We start from the raw sequence: 21,439 nt of genomic DNA on the forward strand, positions 1-21,439 counted from the left end.
TCGCTTTAGATTTCTGACAAACGTACCTCTTTTTTGCAGTTACTACTTTAGCACCGCAGGCACTGCTATAGGCAATAGGGAAATGTGGTGGTTCTTCTGTTGGCTGGCGCATCTTCAACAGTATTTTTAACAAGAGCTGCCACTGCAAAATCTTTATTAGCGCTGACAACGCACACATGCAGAACTGACTTGACTTTCAGGGGCCAAACTGAGTTTGTAAGTCTGGTACCTGGGAGAACTTGAAAAAATAACAAGTTTGCATGCTGGTTTTAATTCATTCACTGGTTAAACTGGAGTAATTAAAAGACTGTCTCCACCTGATACCATTTTGCAGCATCACTTCTCAGTAACATGAAAATGTCTTTCCATGTTTCCAGAGTCCAAATTCAGCTCAACTCTAAGCACCAGACAGACACTACTCCTTGAGACCTTTTGTCTTACTAGAATATGTAGGCTAGATACCCTTCTACAGCAGAAGATCAAAAACAGATATAAAAACTCTGTAGACTAAATTCTCTGGTCCTCATTTTCATGTTAATCATTTTACATGTGATGTGATTGTACCTAACCATAGTTTATTCTAATGTATTAATTGCACATGGTCATGTACATGTCTCTCATTTAAGATACAACTAAAAAGAAAATATCTGCTAATTTTTTTTTGCAACTTAAAACCAAGTGTTGACAATTACGATTATTGGTTTAATTTTCTTGAAGAGAAAAAAGAAAAGATACTTCTTTTTCTACAGAAAATGGCAACTACTAAAACCAAAGAGTGCAGCTCAAGGACAGCCTGGGCTGCAGTGACTGTGAAATGGTGGAGTTCAAGATCCCTAGGGTAGCATAGAGGGCGCACAGCAAGCTCACTACCCCAGATATCAGGAGGGCAAACTTTGGCCTCTTCAGGGATCTGCTTGGTGGAGTACCATGAGTACCTCCCCCTGAGGGGAAGAGGGACGCAAGAAAGCTGGTTAACATTCAAGGATCACCTTCTCCAAGCTCAGAGGTGATGCATCCTGACAAAGAGGAAGTCAGGTAAGAATGCTGGGAGGTCTGCAGGGATGAACAAGGAGCTCCTGGACAAACTCAAACACAAAAAAGGAAACCTACAGAGGGTGGAAGCAAGGACAGGTAGCCTGGGAGGAATACAGAGAAACTGTCCAAGCAGCCAGGGCTCAGGTTAGGAAGGCCAAAGCCCTGAAGGAATTCAACATGGCTAGGGATGTCTAGGGCAACAAGAAAAGATTCTATAGGTACACTGGTCATAATAGGAAGACTAGGGAAAATGTGGGCCTTCTCTGGAAGGAGACCTGGTTACCTGGGATATGAAGAGGACTGAAGTACTCAATGACTTTTTCCTCAGTGTTCACCAACAAGTGCTCCAGCCACACTGACCAAGTCACAGAAGGCAAAGGCAGGGACTGGGAGAATGAAGAACCACCCGCTGTAGGAGAGGATCAGGTTTGACACCATCTAAGGAACATAAAGGTGCACAAGTCCATGGGACTTGAGGAGTTGCATCTGTGGGTCATGGGGAAAGTGACAATTGAAGTGTCTAAGCCACTATCCATCATATTTGAGAAGTCATGGCAGTCCGGTGACACTCCCGCTGGCTAGAAAAGAGGAAAGATAACCCCCATTTTTAAAAAGGGCAAAAAGGAAGACCCAGGGAACTACAGGCCAGTCTGACTCACCCCTGTGCCCAGAAAGGTTATGGAGTGGATCCTTCTGGAAACTATGCTAGAGCACATGGAAAATAAGGAGGAGATTGGTGACAACGGGGTTACAGCATTGGTGGATAAGGCAAGAGCAATGGACACCATCTACCTGAACTTGTACAAAGCATGTTACACATGACATCCTTGTCTCTAAATTGGAGAGACATGGATTTGATGGATGGATCCCTTGGGGAAAAAGGAATTGGCTGGGTGACTGCATACAAGGGGTTGTGGTCAACAACTCAATGTCCAAGTGGAGAGCAGTGACAAGTGACGTTCCTCAGGGGTCGGTGCTGGGACGGGCGCTGTTTAACATCTTTGTTGGTGACACGGACAGTGGGATCGAGGCACCCTCAGCAAGTTTGCTGATGACACCGAGCTGTGTGGTGCTGTCGACACGCTGGAGGGAAGGGATGTGCCATCCAGAGGGACCTGGACAGGCTGGAGAGGTGGGACCGTGCAAACCTCACGGAATTCAACAAGGCCAAGGGCAAGGTCCTGCCCATGGGTCGGGACAATCCCCAGCACAAATACAGGCTGGACCATGAGGGGATTGAGAGCAGCCCTGAGGAGAAGGACTTGGAGGTGTTAGTGGATGGAAAACTGACTGTGAACCAGCGATGTGCACTCACAGCCCAGAAAGCCAACTGTGTCCTGGGCTGCATGAAGAGCAGTGTGGGCAGCAGGGGGAGGGAGGGGATTCTCCCCCTCTACTGTGCTCTTGTGAGACCCCCCCTGCAGTTCTGTTTCCAGCTCTGGGGGCACCAACAGAAGGACATGGACCTGGTTGTGTGGGTCCAGAGGAGGCCATGAAGATGTTCAGGGAGTTGGAGCACCCCCCTGTGAGGACAGGCTGAGAGAGTTGGGGGTGTTCAGCCTGGAGAAGAGAAGGCTCTGGGGAGAACTTATAGACGTCTCCCAGTACCTAAGGAGAGCCTACGGGGAAGATAGCGAGGGACTTTTTACAAGGGCATGTAGTGACACGATGAAGGGTAATGGCTTTAAACCAAAAGAAGGCAGATTTAGATTAGATCTAAGGAAGAAATTCTTTCCTGTGAGGGTGGTGAGGCCCTGGCACAGGTTGCCCAGAGAAGCTGTGGCTGCCCCCTCCCTGGCAGTGTCCAAGGCCAGGTTGGACGGGGCTTTGGGCAACCTGGGCTAGTGGAAGGTGTCCCTGCCCATGGCAGGGGGGTGGGACTAGATGGTCTTTAAGGTCCCTTCCAACCCAAACCATTCTATGATTCTGTAAGTACCAGTGGTCCTGCTCCTGCCCAAGCATCTATATGTAGGTCAGTAGCTACTTGAAAAGAACAAAACTAAGAAAAGTTTCTCCTTCCTGTCTGTGCTAGATTAAACACATTTCCAGAAGCTGATATTCTTGTTTCCTGGTGGTTCATAAGGATATTTCTGCTAACCTGTTTATATTCCTTCCAAAGATCTTCCTTTTCAAATGCATTAGATCGCACACACTCTTCACAGCCCAACTTCCACTTGCTGCCTCCTACATTTTACAGTTTGTGAACAGGTTTCCCTTATCAACCAACAGAAGATACAACCACTGGAAACTTGCCTTTAGACTATCACAGCTGACAACTCTCAAAGTCTAGTTTTAGTATGAAATTACTCTACAGCTTTTTATTTAATGCATATATTTTCCTACAATATCTCTGACATCAAAACTTTTCCCTTCTGGCGTGGTTTATTATCAATGACATAGGGAAATCATACATAATGGAATATTTCCATCAACAACCTGGAAATTCTGACCTGCTCCTCTAGCAACGTTCATGGAAAAAGTTTCTTAAATGGAAAACTGTGCCAGCCACTGTTGCAGGGCACTTTTTAATAGATACTACCAGGAACAGGATGTTCCCAATAGATAATAATTTTTTCCCGACACTCAGAAATCATTTCTAAATAAGCATTGTCACCATGGATGCTGATCACAAATGTGCAACGTAAAGATGTAATTACAAAATGACAGTCGTGTGGATGGCGCACACAGAGCCAAATCCCCTCTCAGTATTCATCCCAAGTCTCTGGGCTGTGATTATTCATGGCACATAAGCACCCCAGGCACCAAGCAACAATCAGCGCTATTTAGACGCCCAGTAAGACCTTGCTTCTTCCCTGAAGAGTTCACTATCTACAGTCAAGCAGAGGAACAGTGGAAGATTCACAATAAAGCCTATTTCACAAATGAGCAATTTAGATCAGAAATTAAATATTTTCCAAGATAATAAAAGATTTAGGTGGCAAAAGTAGTAACGGACCTTGTAGAACACCAAAGTTAAAGAACACAACCCTTTATGAATATAGTGAAGAGTGGTTTTAAGTACCTGGTTATTTAAAGTCACACCAGGGTACTGTGCAGAAAGCACAACTTCTCAGTACACTTTGGAGAACGAAGGAAAGCCACTTCACAGCCAGGTAAGGTCCTGTACCAGGCCTTGTATTTTCATTATTTTTCAGAATAACTACAGAGTGCATCATGCCAAGCGATATGGAAATAACACAATCCAAACATCACAGTCATTCCCACAGTCTAGACAGTCTCCTCTTCCAGGACATGCAAGCAAGTCTGATCACCAGTTCCAGACTTGGAAAACTATGTAATGAGATCTTCGTTATGAAAGATCCCATAGAGTATCAAAAGAGTATCAAAAGATACCTTATCACAATGCAATAGACACAGAGCCAAAACAAACAGAAAGTATGTAAAAGCAAATTCCTGACAAAGCAAAAACTCAATTAAAGCTGATGAGATTGGAGTAGGAAGGGAAAAAAAGGAAGAATCACAGTTGCTAGCTCAAGCTACATGGATTTATACAAAGCTGTGTAAGTTCAGTACAGAAAGACATTATATCCTTACTATGTTTTAGAATTCCTTTTAAATCTTGAACAGAAGTTGCAGAGAGAGGTGATTATGCTCTGCCAAGAGAAAAAAACAACAAAGCTAATGGAGCTTAATGGCACAAAGAACACACATACCATACACAAAGAATACACATACAAGAATGGCACAATGAGCTACATCTATTTTTCATGTCTACCTGTAAAACGTTCAGAAATGGGGCAACAGTTTTTCCTGGTTTCTGCTGTCTCTCTTTTATTCACCTCCAACAGCCTACCTTCTGTGTGTATACATACATATATATCAAAAACATCTTGTCTCTAACCAGAGGGAACTGGACAAGACAACAGTACCTTACTATGCTATCTTAGTGATGTGCAACTATTATGGAACAGGGCTCCATTGTGCTAGATGCTGAACAAAGACTTGCTGCAGTAAAGAGTTTTTACTCTAACACGAGGCAATCTAAAGCACTGCTTGAGCTGACTCGTTCCAAGGGTCAGGATCGACTTCACGGTACAAGCTCTGAGAGCACTGCATTCGTTTAAATAAATGGGCTTTTAATGGAAGCAGCACAACTGAGCAATACTCTTGGTACATAAAATTTGTCCTTCCTTATACAGAAACTTTCTCTCCCTCCCAATAACCTTTTCTATCCTATTTGGGGGAAAAAGGTCATTCTTCTGGACTCAGACAAAAAAAATCCCTTTAGTTTGCACAGAGACTAGTGCCACATATCACAAAAAGTAGAAATCACTATAGTGATACTTAAGTTCACCTTTAGATGACAACAATGAAAAAATTAGATGGTATTCCCTGTCCTTATCCTGCCTGGCTTGATTAGACTGAGGAGAATTTGGGGAATCGGTATTTCTGTACCATCTTATTCTCTCTACCTTGCTTTCGCTATACTTTACAAGAGAAAGCAGTAACGAGGCCAAATCACCATGAGAGTGACTGTAATGCACCCCACAGAACCCCTGGAAGAGCTGATACAAATATGGAAACAAGAGGAAAAGGCTGGAATTGTTGCAGTGGATATCGTGACCAGAATTTGAATCAACTGACTCAACCTGGTAAGAAGAGTTTTTATTTGCTCTTACAAGTGGGCCTAGAAGATTCAAGAACAAAACCTGAAAATATTAGAAAAGAGGTGTATTTTTAAAAAAACATGTATGAACAAAGTCTTAAGAAGATACATTACTTAAGAAGATATATTTTCTCTGTTCCCCAGAACTAACACTGCAAACAGACTTTTAGATGGAAGCTACAGTTGCTGGCAAGTATTACATACTCTACACTACCAGTTTAACTACTGGACACAAAACCAACTGAAAAACTAGTGATTTTTATTCCTTGTAATATGCCAATTTCCCCAGCTACTTCAAGAAAAAAGTTGCAATGTAGCTTCACTACTATTAATCTGTATAAATTTACCTTCCTAGTTTGCACAAAATTCAAACTGTTGGCCCTGTACATACATTCACTATTCCTCTTCGGAGCCTCAGATGTTGTGACTAATTCTGTCCTTGCCAAGATCCCTTTCTCACATTAGCTAAAACCCAACTGTAAGTGTTCTGCCTCTTCAGCCTGCAGATTGGTAGCTCTATTCAGGTCATCCTTGCAAAAATATTAATCCAGTGAGCATGTGGCTTCCTTGAGTCAACTCCTGCCATTGCCTGGAGGAGCTCAGGATTGCAGAGCTTAACCTTTGATATGAAAATGGCTGCAATTCACTGTTATTAGTGCATGGCCGCATCACTCCTATTAGGCGGTGAGGTATTGCCTTGAGCGGGATACATCTGTTTCTAGTCATGAAGTGGGATTTGCTTCATGCTGAAGCCAACTGCCACTGCGATATTACACACGCCCATAGACACTACGAGACTGCAAGAGCCCTTTCTGTATTTCAATATCCCCTGCCTTTGTTATCTAATGTATAAATGGCAACTTCTACTTGAGGGCAATTTAGCTGTTACGACATACTTTCTAAAGATTGCCCTATTTACTTTCAGACCTTATATAAATGCATTTTAATGTATTTTTTTTTCTGTGTTCAGTTATTCTTATATAATTCTATTTGACTCTTTTATGTCGACTAAATACTTGCAGAAACTCGTCGGAGAGACAGAGCACTTTGGTGAGTTCCAGCTGAGGGGCAAAACTTATTTCTGCTTCTTTGGATAAAGTAATGGTCTTTACAGTGCCAGTGACTACAACACCCTTAGCAATCAGAGCAAGAAAACACCAAAACTGAGGACAGGGTATTGCTGCCCTTGCAATGGCAAGTGCCAAGAGCCCCTTCAAAGTCCTGTGTATTTTAAAATACTACAGCTAATACCTTCCAGCTCCACAAAACCTAAATCCTAGCACTTCCAGCATGCCGCATGCGAATTTTTCACCAGGCTGGGGAGGTGGGTGTCGTTTCCAATGGCTGCAGCTCCCTCTCCTGGTGGAAAGCCAGAGCCAGGGAGGCCACCAACCAGCGGAGCATCCAGCATCTTCCCAGACATGCTCACACAATTTCCGCTACACTTTAAACAACACTGGAATTAAAGTAAATTGATCTTAACAAGTTATTGTAGAATTTGGAGAACAAACCTGACCCTGAAATTAACTAACCAGAAAAGAGTAACACAGGCTTTTAAAGGCAGATGATTCTGAGCAGAGGCAATTGGGCTCTCAAGTAGTTCTGTTTTGGGAAGAGGGAGAAACCCGGTTGATTTTTTTTCACTGAAAAATGACTGTTGAAGGTTCTCAGCCATTTTAAGTCAAAAAGAATCCTTCATAAAAGCGTTAAAAGACAAAGCCTGAAAATATCTACATATTTGCAAATTTGAAGCAAACAACAAAAATTACTCAGGACACAAGAAGAACTAAAAAAATATTTTTGTAAGTACTGAAGATAAAACTGCAAAGTTGTGAATGAGGACATTTGGCCTAATGAAGTATGAACAATTAATGAGTATTAAACTAGGCTTGTAAAGAATTTCAATAATCATTACTGATGCTAACTACTACTAATGTCACTGAGTTTCTGTGAGGGCAGTATGATGAAATTTCCAAGAATAAGGAGCTAGACAGCATGGCTAGCTGTGTATAAAGACACAGTTTCGCAGAGAAGCCAGTACAAGGGTCAGATTGCTTCTTTCTGGTTTAGGGTATTTAATATTCAAAGAGATATTTTAAAACAGCGACTTTTCCCCTATCTCTCTGCTACTTTCTAATTAAAGCACAGATCGATGTTTTCATAGACGTAAGGACCCTGGAGTTGGGAAAGACAATTTAGCCTTTTGTATCTCATCTTTAACACTTCATTTATTACTAAATATCATCTATTTTTGAATGACCCGGGTGCTTCTGCAACAACAGCCTTCCCAGCTGCTGGAGGCGATTGCAGAGATTCATCACACCGGTGACAGAAAGCGCCTCCACGCTAGTGGCAATACATTGTGCTGCCATCTGTAAGACCCCAGCTCAAGAGCAACCTCAGGATTCCCCCTCCTCCATAAAAAACAGATACGTAGTGCAGATGTTAGAAGCTGGGCCTCTGAACATGCTGACCATGCTCCTTTTCAGAGTGCTCCCTGCTAGCTGATTAATGGGCCAGCATTAATATCAGTTGTGGTGCTGACCACAGAGCCAGGATGGTGGCCTGAGACTGAGTGCTGAGAGCCAGGAAAGGAAAATGCAGCTCCCTGGAGAAGTGTGGGAAAAGCACAATTTCTTACAATCATGGGCTGCCACTAAAACTGTACATTTTCATCTTCCTACAAAAAAAGATGGAGATTTGGCTTTCTATTTTCAACTTCATTTCACTCAGCTGAACAAAGCATCGTCAAGCTGGGGTGTGATCTCCTCTTTCTTCTTGCCAAAAGCTAGCACCCACATTAAAAGTCTAAATTTGAGTGAAAGAGCAAACAACTAAAATTACATACAAAACATGCTGGAGTTTGGAAAAACAGAGAATTTGGTCAGACTTTCTACTGATTTTAATACTATTTCAATCAAGACCTTTTCTGCACTTCAACACATCCATCTCCATGTGAACACTCCAGTTTGGCAGCACGTGATGAGAAGAGGCAGAGATCTTTTCAAAGCTGATTACTTCAGAAGTTTGGTTTCAATCTGGGAAAAAGACTGGTTTGCACTTTCCTGTGGTTTTGTAAGAGGCTGTTACATATATCTAAACACATTACATTTAAGAAAGTTGTAACAAGCAGAAGTGACTCAGTTCCTAGCAATAATGGGATATCTTACTGACGCTGCGATTTTTTTCTGCCTTTCCTTTTTACTTCTTCCACTCTTTATTTAAAAACTTGCAGTCTCTACTGTTTTATAGCAAAAACTGTTTGTAAAGCAAGAATTGTGCTGATCGCATCAAAACTCATTAATATAACTTGTTTTTCCATTATTAGCACCATCTGAGCCTGTTGAAAGCCTTAACCAGGGCTTTAATTTTTCCACAGAGAGCTTTAAATTAATTAGTGGTTTACATGCTAACAAAGAATCTGATACATTCATAAATCAATCTAATGCAGAAGGATTACCAGAGGGTGGAAACCTATTCAGTGGGGACCTCACATTCACTTAACATGGTGGGTTTTTAACAAAAGGGTGCAGGTGTGGAATAGACGGGTACCGGGAAGAGCCCATGATAATCACTTTGCATCACTTAAAGACACAGCAGGACACATGGTAAATCAGAGCCTAGGGCCCACCCTAAGTGAAACCCATGTAGATATAAAAGGCAGTATCATCCCACTTTAACCTTCACAGCTAAATTGCCTGAGTGTACAATTCTTTTTGTGTAGGTTACAGGCCACTGAACTAATGGAAAATAGAGTAGAATTAAAGGACCGGGATGCAGAAGTACAAACTGACCAAACTGTGTAATGTATATATATGTAAATAAAAAAACCTGAATAAATAAAAATCTAATGTTTTTCTGCATTAATTATTAAATGAAACCGAGTTACTAAAACATGATGTAATTGCATATACTTTTAGTTCATTCTAGGTTTTTAATCTAAGTTTCTGCAAACACAACACTAACCGTACTATATAACTGTGGCCGTATTTTTCTCCTATTTTTTCTAACCTGGCGCTGTTCACTGTTAACATTTCACAAAAAAAGAACATTTTACCTGGTCTTGTTCTGTGTCCTAAAGGTCCAAAGTCATATACTTAAAAGTTTAAAAGAAAAAAAAGATGACTTTGATGACTAAAGCAGTTTTTACTCTGTTTTGAAATAAACTTGTGATCTATTTTGAAAGCTGCTCATTTTAATAATGAAATCTCTGTCACCACAGACACCTGCACAGTCTCCATCAAATGAAGTAAGAACTGTATGTACACATATGAAGTGATCATCATCTTTTCCTTCACAAAAAGGTAAAATATCCTTGATGAGTCAGAAGGAACATGACTAAGAAAACTGTGAACATGCACATTAAGAAATTAAAGGCCATAAGCGACAGGAAGAGCCAAACAGCAATCTAGCTTAGTGCTGCTGAAAGTTTCAGTAGATGGATTGGCAGTAAGTAATTGTGAATTTTGGTAATGAATAATCAATATTTACTAGTGGTGATTCATAAAATAAGAAGCCTCAGCAGTTGTCAGGTATTCATAGTCTGAATTTATTCATTTCTAATTTAGTAATTTATGAATACATACTCACTCAATCCTATATATGAGGTATCAAATTTTCTATACAAATGTATGGGAAAAAACCTATTACAGGTTATATGTGTATTTTTGGTGATAAACATTTATCTTGAAGTATCCTTATTTAATCTTCTGTGCTACCTTCCACTAACTAGCTACTTCCAATAATAAATCAGTCATGAAAAATGTAACTCTGGGACATATGAAAAAACTTACAGAGCGCACTGTGGGGCAGACACACTGGCATCACACACAGGACATTCCTGCTTGATCTTCAACCTCAGCTGAAGTCTCCTTGGAAAAATGTCTCCTCATAAACACGCATTTCATCATCACTCACCATGTTATTTATTCAGATGTACTAACCCATTTTTTGAGCAAAGATACCACAGTGTAAGTAGTTTCTAAAGCACATGCTTCATATTTATTTGTTGTTACTGATTTTATCTATGTGTCCACCTCACTGCAGTGGTTCCTGTGAGACACTGGGTTAACCTGAGCACCAGGAGCCTTTCCCACCCATCTCTTCCAAGGACCACATGCAAAAAGGCAACATCTGGTTCCAGGTTACAACAAATGCTAACTGACGACCCCCCACGCAGGGAACCAAATCCTGAATAGCATATTCCCCCTTTAATTTGTGCTGGGAAGGCACTAGGGAAGTGTATCCACAGCTTTCTCACACTGATCAAATAGGTGCCAAATGGGAAGCAGGAAGGACAGGGCAAACCCACGGCACCACGTGTCCTTCCAGCACGCTGGTGGCACGGCAGCACACATGGGGACAGGGCACACACTCCCTGTCCACTGACTCATCCCACCCTAAAAATGACTGGGGCTGACATAACACGGCCACCTCACCCTCATGACCTATCAGTGACTGCAAACCCCCTCCCCCAATTTTTTTTTTTTTTTTAAAGAAGGAAGAAACACTAGCGGGTAGTAAACAAGGTGCCATCCTGCAAAAGGCTTGTGTGATGCCTTGCACAGTTCCCAGGATGCAGGGCAGCAGCACAGCTCCTTGAGCTCTCTGCCTTGCTTCACAACTGCTATAAGAAATGGTCTCCCCAAGACTGAGCGAGGCATTAACAGTGGCATGTGCTGTCACCTGTGCTCTTCCCAAATGAAGGGGTTAGTTCACTCACAACCTTCATGCCAATCTAACTAGCACAATAAACAAAAAAGAAAATGGGAGTAAATAAAGGCAATTAGCTAATTAGCGATTAAATAAAGCTGTGGCCTGTCACCGGCAGGGGGGCTGCAGGGAGTGCCAGCCCTTTTATCCAGAGTCACAGCCCGTGACAACAGAGCAAAAGCCCTCGGGTGCCCTGCAGCTGGCTGGTACCACCACCCGGCATCCTCGCCACCTGCCCCAGAGGAGGCCGTACTGTTTCTGGTGGGACGTCCATCACACCAAAAAGAGCAGCACATGGGATTCAGTACCCTGAGGGCACATTACTGGTTGCCAGCACTTTTCTGGAGGAAGCCTCACCATTTGCCAAAGGCTTGCTTGCTCAGAATCCCTCAGCAATATTTCACTGTCAATCTTTCTAAAGTATTTACCCCCAAACTGGTACATGCTGCAGGCTCCTTGCTGCATGCCCTGAGAACACAGTCTACAAAAGTTACTTCATCCCTAGTCTCCCCTGTGTTCAAATACTCCATCTCCTGGACCCTTACTGCTCCCAGCCAAGCAAGTTCATTAATGTTAATTAATGACTGCTGTGTTTGATATTAAAGTCACTGGTTCTAAGCTCTGAGACACAAAGAAGTTTCCATACATCAACAGCTTCAACGTAATTGTCTCTACAGGCACAATCGTCCTTGGCTGTAGTTGCAGGATAATTGTGGAAATTACCCCTTGGGGAAGAGGGGAAAAACTACCTAGTATTTACCTTGGGGGAAGATTGCTTCCCCAGAGAGCTACCTATCAGCTCCTAATGGGTTACAACACTCGGCCTCTCAACAAATTATACAAAATTACACTCTGGTTAGCAGGGCTATGTGATTAATCCCACAAGCCCATAGTAAAAGGCGAAAGAAGTGTCTGACCCTCACGGATGAGACCATAAAGTGGGTGCATATACCAAAAGCCTTACCAGCTCTAGAAGGTTAATCAATATTGCTCATTTTATAAAGTCCTGGATTATCCCATTAAGTATACTTTACGCTCAATATATTGTATTATTTCTATGCTCCATGGGAAAGCTAGATTCAAAAAAATTAAAGGAAACATTTCAAACAAACAGCTCTTCCCAGATTCTGAAATTTGTTTACACTGAACACTAAAATGCAATTGCAAATTCAGTGCCCGATCTTTGCTATACTTCCTCAGGCAAAATTCCTCCTGGAGGCAGCAGGAGTTTTATCTCAGTCACACACTCTTGGATTGAGGCTTAACCTGATAAAAGTTTGCCTCTCAATTCCTCCAGGACTTTTGCCCCAATATACAGGAAACACTACTCAGTGGCCAGTCTCCCCGACTGCTTAAACCCTGTCTCAAAGTCTGCTGGTTGCCATCCTGGCTATGCTGCAGACCCAAGAGCAGGTGTGTCAGGGGGCGGTGTCGGGATGGGAGAGGGCAGCAGCTCGCATGGCCAAGCTGGGCACACAGCTGGCGCCCGGCAATACCTGCCTGAGCAACCCCAAGTCGTCTCCTTCCCACCTCTACCAGGCATTCAGAGCCCAGAAGCCCCTGTCCCGGCACAGCCCCCACATGTGGCCGTGGTGAGAGCTGTTGATTCATGGCAGGTTTCTCCTCCCTGTCACTTAGGTCCCTCCAAATCTCATTTCATTGTATTAATTGCTAATCATGATTCATAAAATGCACTTACCGGAGGGAGGGGGAATTTTAAGGACCCTGCATCACACAGTTAATGCAGTGCGTGCTCCCCAGAGATCCTCTACAGCTTCTCCCCAATAAGTTAAACGAACTTTGGACCAAATTCTTTCACAGTCAACTATGCAACTCACTCAAATCAGTGGCAGTTTCTTGAGTATGTTCAAGGGGACTGGTTTGGGTTTCAAGGTTTTTGAACGTGCTTTATCCCATGGAAGCCTAAGATATTTTATCTGAAGACAGGGACAAACAAACTCCTTAACAGATGGGAAGAGTTCCTTAGATACTAAGTAATTAAGCACACTCAGCACATGCTGGCTCCTAAAGAAAATTGTTTTGAAGAGATAAGGCACTCTATAAATTGAGATATGTGGTTAACCAAAAATCTGCCATTTCAACTTCTGCTCACAAGCCTAATCTCATAAATTGCTACATGAAAAATGAAGATATAAGAAGCATTACATGATTTATAAAATTATCAGATTGAGGGTTTTTTTAAGCTGCCATGCTTGTATTCTTCCATTTTTCTGCAGCTGGCTAAGATTTAATAGGCAAGTAAATCTACTCCATTTTGATCTGAAATTGCCTTTCTGTGCCTGTCGTGCTTCCAATTCCAGTAAGCACCATCACACGGGAAAATGAAACAGCTTCCCTTTCCCATAGCTTTTCCAAGGAAGCCTTGAGTTTCCTCAGATTTATGAATACATCGTTGGCAACCCATCATTATGTCCAAGACAGCCTTAATGCTCCAGTGACCACCTTTGGCAAGACAAAACGCACCTAAGGCCTGAAGTAGTAAGACAAGAATTGCAAAGCAGCGAGTTGCTGCAGCTTACCATTGCTCCTTCACTCTTACTTTGTGCAACTTCTCGCTGCAGCCGAGCCACAGACAGCTTCTCCCTATGGAAAGAAAAGCGTGTGAATAGCAGTTCATTTTTCACTGGAGGAGAGAACGCACTGCTTCCCCGTTGGGGTGGCATTCCTGCACATCGCTCGGGTGACCCTTCCAGCAGATCCCACTCTCCTCACCACGCTTCTGTGCAATATTTAGTGACTGCGTTGTTGTTTCATTTTGTGGCGTTTTGACAGAACTGTCAATAAATCAAATGAACCTAAACATCATTTGCTTCATTCAAACAACAAAGTAGCTCATCACGCTGGTGATATGGAAACAGACTGTGAGAATCAGACTGTGTTATTTATTTTACTATGGCCTTGCACATCAGCTTTATCCTGTACTATATTAACACAAGCTAGAAGGCTGTCAGATCATCAATAAATGTATAAATAAAAAATAAAATTTTAAAAAATCAATTATATTCCTAAATATATTGTTCTGGATTTTGCAAGTACTGAATTATTAGATTATTTTTGTAATTAGCCTTCTTTTATATAAGACCCTTACCCAAATGTTTGGCTCAAGTAACAATTAATTTGCTTAATTAAGGATTTAGCAATTACAACACACTTTCACCTGAGAAGTTCTAAGAAAGGAATGAAAGTAGGGGCTTAGTATACCTAGAAAAGGAAAGAGATTTTCAGAGTGTATGGACTGGGAAAATATATCATGTACCAAGTATGTGAACTGTAAAACCTAGGCCGTGGAAGGTGGTGCAGAAACTGACCACTGTAGGAGGGGTATGGGAGGAGAGGAATTTGCTCTGGAAGCTCAGCAAAGCAGAAAATACTTTACAGAACAAGTGGGACTTAAGCAACCTACTATGATTTTAAAAGGGTTATGGAAAAACAAAGACACTTTCTCAAGTAGGCTATTTTTAAAGAAGAATATCTATTTTTGAAAGAAAAAACACTCTCAGAAACATCAGAGGAATTTATCAGCACATGAAGACTTCATCAGTACACGATGAAACAGAATTTCCAGATAAGTAAAATATTTACAAAAGATGATCAGCTTTGGAAACTTCTAGCAGAAGGATTTTTAAATCAGAGCATATTCATTATCAAGTTTGAAATTTTCCATTTACTTGTGTTTTGCCCAGAAATTCTGCTTGGTGTAATCAGAAGAAAAGACCTGAACCATCCCAGTGCAGCATCCTGGCCCTTACCTGGCAAATTTACAATCTCTGCCCCAGGGACTGCTCAGTATAATGTAACTGTAGGAGTGGCAATGGCTCGAGCCTGCTGGGGCACGGCAGTGGGCATGCAGCTGCGCTCTTTGAGGGCTGGCAGGGCCCCGTGCTGCCTGCGAAAGGCTCCAGCCACGAGTCCACCAACCATGCCACCTGGTTTTCTTGAGACATTCTGAGTTCAGGAAAGAAAACCTTCCTGCTGTGCATTGCAGTGAAGTATACAAAGTCTTGAAAATGCAAAGACACATCTCGCAGGACTCTTGCTGCAGAGAAGAGCAGGGGAGGGAAACTCCCATCCCTCAAAAACTTGCAAAGGTGCCCAGCCAGGGGTAGGGGAGGACCCGGTGGCCAACAATCTCCACATGCTCTGTAGCCTCTCCTGTCACTGACTGGGTCACTCTCATCCAGTGTGAAAAACTGAATGGAACTAAAAGGCCTACGATATTTTATTCCAGATCTTGCAATAAAGTACCCTTAAACCATTTCTCAGGAACCGTTTCTGCCAAGGAAGGAAGATCTGTGTGTACCTGGGTAATTACTGCAGGCATGACAGCACTGAGGTCACTCAGCCACAGGTCAACACATGCTTGGGTCTCTAAACCAGTCCCCCCTCTCCGTTTCAGCAGAAGATGTGGTATTTAAGTTGTCTCCCTGTCACCTGCCCCCACATGCTTGCTGCACCCCCATAACACTCCCTGCACAGCCAGCTGGTATCACTCTGCAAGCATGGTTATCAGATTAATACTAGGCATCACTAATACCGTGATTTGTAAAAGTATATGATATTGAAACCACTAAATATTGGCAAAACCTAAAGACAATTCAGCCACAGCTCAGTGGAAGTTGCATTTGTGTTACTCCAACAAAATCCTCTTCAGCACATCTGAAAAAAATACTGACAATTGAGAAGTGGCATTAGTACATCACTGATAGCCTTAACACAAGTATCCTTAAAACAGTTTCTAAAAGACATGTACTGCCCTCCCTCTTCCTTGCTCATACTATCATAGGCGAATTACAAAATTGGTTAATCCTATTTTAAGATTTAGTTCATCTACCGCAAATAGCCCACTGCATTTTTGCACGCGCTTCAGTGCCCTAATATGTTTTAGTGGAAAAAGCAAGAATACCCTTTGAGGGGGTTTTGACTTTTTAATTGCAAAACAAGTGCCTAAAGATATTTTATGAGAAAAGATGCAGGGGGAAAGGAATAAACAAACATAAAACCCCACAAACCACTCCTCCATATACTTCCTGCCAGTGGTCTGCAGAGATTTATTTAATTATTCCTCCCACATGAGGAACACAACTACTTTTCTCTCTCTGTGTTACCTCCAACATGGAATCAGTTCCACATTTCTGGTATTCTGGAATTTTAACAGAGTAAATTCCATTCGAGCTCCATCCACAACGAGGGCTTGGCTCCTCCTGACAAGGCCTGGTCATCCCTCTCTGGGTAAGCAAGGTTCAGGAAGGGCTTCCTTAATGATTTTTCCAGCGAAGAAGAGCACAGGATTGCATTCTTGTATTGTGTTTATAATATTTCTGTCACTTTACAATATCAGAAAACAAAAAAGAAACCCAATTATCATATATGAGAAAAAACTGCAACAGGGGATACAGAAGAGCCATCTGTTCCAACGGTGTCTAAATAGAAGTCAACTCTGAGGCAAGCAAACTGTGTTCCACTTCAAACAGGCCCCAGAGCATCCTCTCCCTCCCAACTGCATTCCCTGGGTAAAGGAGCCGTGCACTCACAGCCAGACCCCCACAGATGGTTACCTTCATCTAGGCAGGACGCATGGCAGAGGCTCAGCGTGCCTCTGGACCACAGTCATCCCCGAGATCATTCCAGGGAGCTTCATCTGTGATGCACTTGGCCCATCGCCCACAGTGAGCGATTTCCCACCACCTCTGTACAGACGTATGCCGGTGTAATGGGTGAGAAATGTCATCAAAATCTTGTTATGGGCCAACAGCATTTAACACCAATTTGCAGTGTTGGAAGTTTTCACGTAAGATACATGAAAAGAGAGAACAAGGACCTTCATGTCTAAGCACAACTAAATAAACCTGTTGGTTACTACCCAGCATCTCAGGCAGTTTTGATTAAGACAGCACCTTCAGCGACTATTTTCAGCACCCATTTTTTAACACAGTGTTACAACTGGATAAGCATTTTACCACGACTGAGCTGCAAAAATAATAAGCTTTTAGCTGCTTTAGCCTTTCAGATGTTTCAAATACAAAGAACATTTGACATGCAGCTTCAAAGTTAATCTTGGTTTTTTAATCTTTGCTTTTAAATAGGAAAAATCAGTAGCATTACTTTGTTGCTATACGGTTTTCTTTATTTTTAATCAAGCATGTTTCATCCCTATAGCATGATTAATTAACAAAGTTAATTAGCAACTACAGCCAACCTGCAAGAAAACAAATCTTCTCTGAGGATTAAAAAAATTAAGACATGTTCATTGAGAAGTTCTCATGTTCGCTTTTGAAAAACCACCAAATGATAAAAGGTTTACAAAAACACTCTTTGAAAGCACAGTTTATGCTCTTAAGTTTGAATATTTGCATTGTAAGTGGCAAAATTCCCAGCCAAGGACTTTGCAAAGAGATAATTAAAGGAGCCAAACAAGGATTCAATTATATTCTTTCCAGATGGAACCAAGCACACTAGTCACTGTGTGGATGGAAGAAAGATACATTTCAAGTCTCAATATCACTAGTAGATATTGCAGTAGCTTGTTCTAAAAAACAACAGTTTGAGGAAAGTCCGTTTAGTCCAAGTAAAACATAAATGTGCTAAATAATCCTGCAAATTCTGAACTCAAACTAAAATTTCTCCTTCACTCTCCCTTCCCATCAGTTCGACTCACTCAACTACCCGTCAAAAAATCCCTGTATCATATGACAGCGCCATGAAGTTGATGCAATCACAAGCCCCCACATATCACAATTTTGAACAAATGCCGATGCTGTTCCTGATACGGTAACAGATATTCTTAGACCAAACACCGCAATAAAAGCTACACTGGATGCATGAAAGACTCCCTTTCTCTTAGTTCTCCTTCTTTATATTGCTACTTTACATTAATACAACAAAACAAGAACTCTAGCAGGGAACTTCAGCTTCCCAAATTTTGAAAGTCTTCATTTTTATTCTGAAACCTTAGATTCAGACATTCTTAGACACAGGGCTTTGCTTTTCTACCTAACACAGAAAGGAATTACTTAAAATAGCTTCTGGATAAAGTTATGAAATAGAGATTCCCTAAAAATGTGCTGAACTATACCCATTTGCCAACATCTCAGCCATACAGAATCAGGATATATTTTCAGTGGTAAATAATAATTTTACAGTTTTAACGAAGAAAAATATTTTTACAGTTTAAATAAAGAACACTATCAAAACTCCAAAAGAATGGAAAATGTCTTATTAACATTGTCTGAAACTTGTTAATGCTTCAGTGAACCTTAATCCCCATGCTCTATCAAACCCTGACATTGTCCTTCCCTGTCTTGATCACACACAGCAGCCCCATGACCCGCCAGCATGCATTGACAGGTCTTGCATCTTCAACATTGACATGCAAAGATTTCAAAATTTCCTAGTTCCTTTCTCCTAATTATTACTTTTCCGCACAAGGAATGAACGTGGACAAAATTTAATAGGTATGACAGCTCCCGAGTTACTCATCTGTTTCTCTACTCACCGTTTTTTTCATGAACAAGAAAGTGTTTTCTTCACGTTTCATCCCTTCTTGGAAACCTTCACTCCAAAGTGATTTCATTTAGAAGTGGTCAGTTCTCCACCATAAAATGAATCCCAGCTTTTCCTTTTGTTTTATAACACTATTTGTAAAGCCAGAAAATCACCACTTGACCCACCGAAAAAAGTCAAGTTTTGAGAATACACTTTTAATATTTATTTTTGATGACTGTTTCCAGTCAGAGTGGCCAAGCTCTGGCCACTGAAGAAGGCCAGTGAGTCCTTCTGGGCCTTCTGCAGGCTATTCTGGAGTAGAGAAATTCAAACCAAGTTTCCCACTCTATGCTATTGCTCTGAGATTCAGAAGGTGAATAAATACTTCGTTCACGCCGGGAAAAAGCAAACAGAAAAATGACAGAGACTCAGAATCTGAATTTGCAAGACGTCCCTAGCCACTGTGCCTTGGAACCACTCCTTATTCATCACCTACCAAACTTATTTAACTTCCCCCCCCATATCATCACTTGTAGCCACAGCATTGTTTTTCAAATGAACCAGGAAAAAACACCACTAAAATCCATAAAACATGGATTAAACATAGCATGGTGCTAACGACTGACCTAGGGGCAGGGCGCTAGTCTGTGTGGAGACACATAAGCCCAGCTTCCTTCAGCTCCTGGTTTTCCAGGGCAGTTTCCCATCCGAATGCTGACCCAACATGACCCCATCGAGTCTATGAGATCTGACAAGGGAACAGCCGAGGGTGGAACGGCTGCAGTGAACTAATGTGCCTCTTTCAGCTCCTATTGCGATCGCAGCGGTTAGCAATGCTGCAGCCCTCCTTCCTGCTGAAGATCACGTACAACGAAGGCATTTGAGGCTTTATAAATATCAGCATCATGTGCATTTTGAAACTGTTCTTTTAGAGTCACAACGGTTTAACTAGATCAGGCAATAAAAGAGTCAGCTTGCAAAGAAATATTCATTGCAAATTTAAAGCTGAGCAAAGTATGAGCTTTATTTAATTATTTTTACAATAATTGCAAAGACTGGAGATACAATAACAGAAGTACTAATGCTGTCAAGCAGAAGCAGAATAGATAGGATGAGCCACCAGTAAAGCACAGGCTCCTATTTAATGCTAATTTATTTGTAATAAAAGATAAGCATACAGAAACCATAACTTACATTAAACTTCTCTTCGACAAGACATGATACTGCCAAATCCAGACAAGCAAAACAGGTAGTAACTTATTTAAACTGTATTTTCTTTGGGTGACACTAACAGTAAGGGGAAAAACCACAGAATTAAAATTATAATCTAAAATAGATATCAGCAATCCCCAGTGACTCTTCACTAATTTCCAGGGGATTTTAATGTATATGAAATCCGAAGCAGAAGTTCAAAGACGACCATCTAGTTACTTTCCAGAAGCATTCAAACAAGACACCAAACACAAAAGAAATATGATGGAAGAAATCACAGGGTAACACGGGGCTGAGTCACACACCCTGGTCAGAAAGGAGGAGGCAAAGAGAGGAACGTAGTACGGGCAGAGCCTTCATTAGAAAAGCAAAAAGGTTGCCTTTGGCTAAGAAAGAGGGCAGAGCCATGGCAAAGAAATTAAAAAAAGGAAAGGTTATCAGGAGTCCATGGCATATTATCACAGGATTGTTTTCATGACAAATTGCTCTCTCGGCACCAGTACAGCAGCCGGGGTCGGCTGGACACTTGAGCATGGTAATTCTCATGTCCTAAGCATAAGCATGGGGACAGACGGCGATGCATTTTCAGCAGAAGCATCCTCTCTCACATTGCCAATCTTTATTACTTCATTGACATTTATTGTTTCAACACTGGAATTATGGGTGTAAGACTGCATGCTTTTAGATTCACTGGTATTTCAGACAACATTTCAAATATATCTATTTTGTAACGTTGGGGCATCTCCTTCTACTATTAGTGCTGATGCCACAACACAGTCCATCTCTCAAATTCTGTATATATTTGGGCCAGCAGTACCAGACACAGTTAGGGAGATCTAGAAACAAAGTTTAAAATGTTGTGGTTTTTTCCTCTTAAGCTTTGAGATGGTTTTTAACCTTGGTAATGTAGAAGAGTGTAGCAAGTGAAGAGCAAAAGCTTTTTAAATTGAGAGCTTTAAATAACATTCATTAGTAACTAGTAAATAATTAGAATGACAATAAATAGAGCCACCAATCTCCCTTTGAGTTTCTTGACAAGACATGGAACCAACCATCACAATCAATGCAGTTTCTTGATTAAGAAAAAAGAAGGTAAAAATGGTGACTCCTTTCCCATGATGTACACATTCAGTTGTAGGATAAAAGATTAATGTTTGTATGACAGAATGCCAAATCACCAAGGTAATTATTAATTATACCAATCTCCTGAAACATCTCACTTATGAACATTATTCATGAGATAATGCATTAGGTTGCAATTTTTTCTTTTCTCAGATATATTTCTCTGAAGCCTTTCTTTTGGGCTAAGATTCCAGGTGGGAAAAGAAAATTGGGGGTGGGGGGTGGGGG

The 21,439-nt window shown here is 41.5% G+C and overlaps 1 protein-coding gene across 10 annotated transcripts in view; it reads right to left on the reverse strand.

Annotated features, from left to right (window-relative positions):
* NCKAP5 (NCK associated protein 5) overlaps positions 1 to 21,439 on the reverse strand; it is a 384,106-nt gene that overhangs the window by 212,707 nt on the left and 149,960 nt on the right. For 8 of the 10 annotated variants that reach the window (XM_026852923.1, XM_026852921.1, XM_026852922.1 and 5 more), the window contains one exon: positions 13,915 to 13,978. In XM_026852923.1, coding sequence (XP_026708724.1) covers positions 13,915 to 13,978 — 64 coding nt within the window. Of the gene's footprint in view, positions 1 to 4,590; positions 4,650 to 13,914; positions 13,979 to 21,439 lie in introns of those variants that run through there. The other 2 variants (XM_026852930.1, XM_026852929.1) reach the window with 1 other exon arrangement.

The sequence above is a fragment of the Athene cunicularia genome, assembly GCF_003259725.1.
Source record: "Athene cunicularia isolate RWA chromosome 7 unlocalized genomic scaffold, athCun1 chr7_part1, whole genome shotgun sequence".
NCBI classification, from domain to species: Eukaryota; Metazoa; Chordata; class Aves; order Strigiformes; family Strigidae; genus Athene; species Athene cunicularia.